Raw genomic sequence first — 272 nt, 5'->3', positions numbered from 1 at the left:
CGGGAGAGCCTCCTCGCCGCCCACCTTCAGCTCCATGCCACCGGGGACGGGCGCGAGGTCGATACGCTGTCTCTTCTCATCGTCACTGAGCACACTCCGGTCTGTCATGGGTGTTGATGGCTCTTCTCGGCAACACACTTCCATTAAGTGAGGAGAAAAATACTAAAAGGTGCCATTGATCGGCCGTCCGGCGTCGTCTGTCAGCTGAGATGTTTGTTTACCAAATGGCTTTGTTTTGGGTGCTGCTCTCGGCCAATCAGAACCCGGGACGC

The 272-nt window shown here is 56.6% G+C and overlaps 1 protein-coding gene across 2 annotated transcripts in view; it reads right to left on the bottom strand.

Annotated features, from left to right (window-relative positions):
• LOC119588492 overlaps window positions 1-236 on the bottom strand; it is a gene marked incomplete in the record, with an annotated part of 64,764 nt that extends 64,528 nt beyond the window's left edge. The window contains 1 exon segment of one of the 2 annotated variants that reach the window (XM_037937136.1): window positions 1-236. In XM_037937136.1, coding sequence (XP_037793064.1) covers window positions 1-144 — 144 coding nt within the window. 2 annotated transcript variants of the gene reach the window in all.
• Window positions 237-272: the final 36 nt, after the last annotated feature.

This window comes from Penaeus monodon, chromosome 24, assembly GCF_015228065.2.
Source record: "Penaeus monodon isolate SGIC_2016 chromosome 24, NSTDA_Pmon_1, whole genome shotgun sequence".
Classification (NCBI taxonomy): domain Eukaryota; kingdom Metazoa; phylum Arthropoda; class Malacostraca; order Decapoda; family Penaeidae; genus Penaeus; species Penaeus monodon.
This window is presented reverse-complemented; position numbering and strand designations above follow the sequence as displayed.